Source organism: Heterodontus francisci, chromosome 20 (genome assembly GCF_036365525.1).
Source record: "Heterodontus francisci isolate sHetFra1 chromosome 20, sHetFra1.hap1, whole genome shotgun sequence".
NCBI classification, from domain to species: Eukaryota; Metazoa; Chordata; class Chondrichthyes; order Heterodontiformes; family Heterodontidae; genus Heterodontus; species Heterodontus francisci.
In genome coordinates, this window is record NC_090390.1 from 35,630,195 (window position 1) to 35,632,572 (window position 2,378).

Here is a 2,378-nt window from a genome sequence, read left to right on the forward strand (position 1 = left end):
ATGGGCAGGGGTGAAATATGATTTAACAAATTAATTCGTTTCCACATTTCATCTCACCTGAGTTATCGATCAGCCCAGCAAGTAAATACAGCTCCATATTTTCCTATCACACCTTCATTCCCTTATCATTAATGCTCCATATCACATGTTCCAGGCTATGTTATGGCAACCAAGCAGAAAAGCTCAAATGAGTTTTCACTGATCTTTAATGTTACGTCTTACAGGGGAAAATAAAAAAAAACAAAGCAAAGAACATGTTATTTAAATGTTAAATGATTAAATTCACAAAGATAATGTTCAAAACTCGCCATATAAAAGCGTTTCACTTGATAATGTAAGTCTGCTTAGTATTTGAAGAGTCAGTTGTATTAGGAGATTGGATCCGACGTTCCTTTAATTCTGATCTTTATTAACGTTAATCACTCTGGAGAAGTAGGTATTTTGTGTGGATACAGCTAAGGCGGAATACTAAGTTTGCTATCTGTAAAGAAAGCGTGTGCATTTAACTAGCCATTCCACAAGTTAACGAAGAATGAGCATAGTGAATGCCACTTCTCAGCACAGTAAGCCCGGGACAGCTCCTCCTGAAACTCAGGATTATCATCATTCATTTCACTTAATGTGCTTGGCTCCTCACTTTTCATAGATTCTGACGCTTTGGAATTTGCCCTGTTCTTTTTAAAGGGTTTCACGGTGGAGTCAACTTGGTCCAACACGGTCGGCACTTTCACAAACTCCTTCTTGCGTCCAGTCTTTTTTAAAGAAACTTTGCCCTGTCCCTTGCTTGGGTCCAGGCTCTTTTCCTTCAGTTTCAGCTGCGATTCTGTTGGTCCCTTTTTGCAGATCCTCGTCTTTAAGGTTTTCTCTCCCTCGCAGGCGTGTTTCTTCCTCTTCACTTTGCCGAGGACCTGTTTCCAGTACTGACTAGCTTTGATGTTGTATGTGGGACAGGTCTGCGGTCTCCCTGTGTACTTACACCAGTAGCTGCCGCCTTGGGAACTGCAACTAACCTGAAGGGTTATCTCTTCCTCCCCTGTGATATCCCAGGAACACGCATGACTGTCCTTGGTGCTCAGTGTTCCATTGGTTGGCAAGGATTTGCCTTTACGCTTTTTATTCGGTCGATTCACCTGCTCGTTGGCATCTCCGCTTTTCGCCCCTTCTCCTGGAAGTGAAATGAGGCACAGCACGAAGAGAAACAGGGATATCACCCAAAAGAGCTTCATATCATCGGGTCCTGGTTATTCAAAAACTGGGATTCAGGAAGCGACAGGACTTTAATGATCCGTCCGAGCGCGGCAGACCAATAGGAAGTTCCCTATTCAAAAAAAATAATCCTATGCGAGAAAAAAATGGTACTTTAATCCGACATATAAAGGTGTACACAATAAATTATTTACTGATATAATTTATATGAACAAATAGGGAATTTAATCCTTTTAATTCAAGTCTGTTAAAGTTAGAACCATGCACCAATGTTGTCTCCAATTGAACGTGTTGGAGAATTATTTGAAAGCAAAATGATTTGCTAACTGGGGGTATATTTGCCTTGAGAACGAGAGGCAAATTCTGTATAAATTGCCCCCTCCCCTTCCCGGCAAAATATTGGGCAGATTACGTGACAATGTACACGGAGCACTGAGACAGACTTCCATCAAAAGTTGGACAGTAACAGAAATGATAAATTAAGGAATGTTTTTTGTAGCGCTATTTTGATGTCATGGTTCCCAGCATTTTACCTGTCAGTCAGGAAAGCTGAACCAGAATGTATGTGATCAAGTCTCCGACGGTGCATCTAAAACAAGCCCATCATCTCATTACTTAGGGAAAAATAAACTGGAGAACAGAATCCCAGGAATCCGGAGCGCGGCTGATCAGGATTTTCGAAGTAAATGCAGCCTCCAATTTTCACCCTGACTATCGCAGTCTCTCAATCCCGCACTTAAACACATTACTTAGTAAGTTCCTTTTAGTCGCTGACTTTACTTCCCCGCTGAAAGAAAAATTGCGAAACCTTTAACAAGATGCCAGAAGAGTTGAACAATTAGGTGCGGAAACTAATGAAATCTTATCGTCAATTTCAAAAAGGCATCATTGCAAAATGAAGAGATTGTTCTCGGGCGCATTAAAGTGTGTTCTACTCACCGTCCAAGCAGTAAGTTACCCTGTGAATGGGCTCAAAGCCGCGGTCCTACTATCAGTGAGTGGAGGCTGTATAAGAGCAGTGGTTGAATGGATTGCTGATTGGACAGAACCACCCAGAAACCCTCCCCCATCAATCCTGCCAGCCCCATGAAATTCATGTTTCAGAATTCTACAGACACACTCTGATCACCTTAAAGTGATAAAAAAAAATATTTCCCGACAGAAAAGAAGTT

General features: G+C 41.5%; 1 protein-coding gene across 1 annotated transcript; it reads right to left on the reverse strand.

The window, feature by feature from the left end:
- Positions 1 to 506: 506 nt before the first annotated feature.
- Positions 507 to 1,226, reverse strand: LOC137380918 (fibroblast growth factor-binding protein 2-like). The gene has a single exon (XM_068053327.1). It carries the CDS (start codon positions 1,224 to 1,226, stop codon positions 507 to 509), a length of 720 nt encoding a protein of 239 aa, XP_067909428.1.
- Positions 1,227 to 2,378: the final 1,152 nt, after the last annotated feature.

Bases quoted from the DNA above. Each gene is read 5' to 3' on its own strand.
- LOC137380918 (XM_068053327.1), bottom strand. From the start codon at position 1,226: ATGAAGCTCTTTTGGGTGATATCCCTGTTTCTCTTCGTGCTGTGCCTC.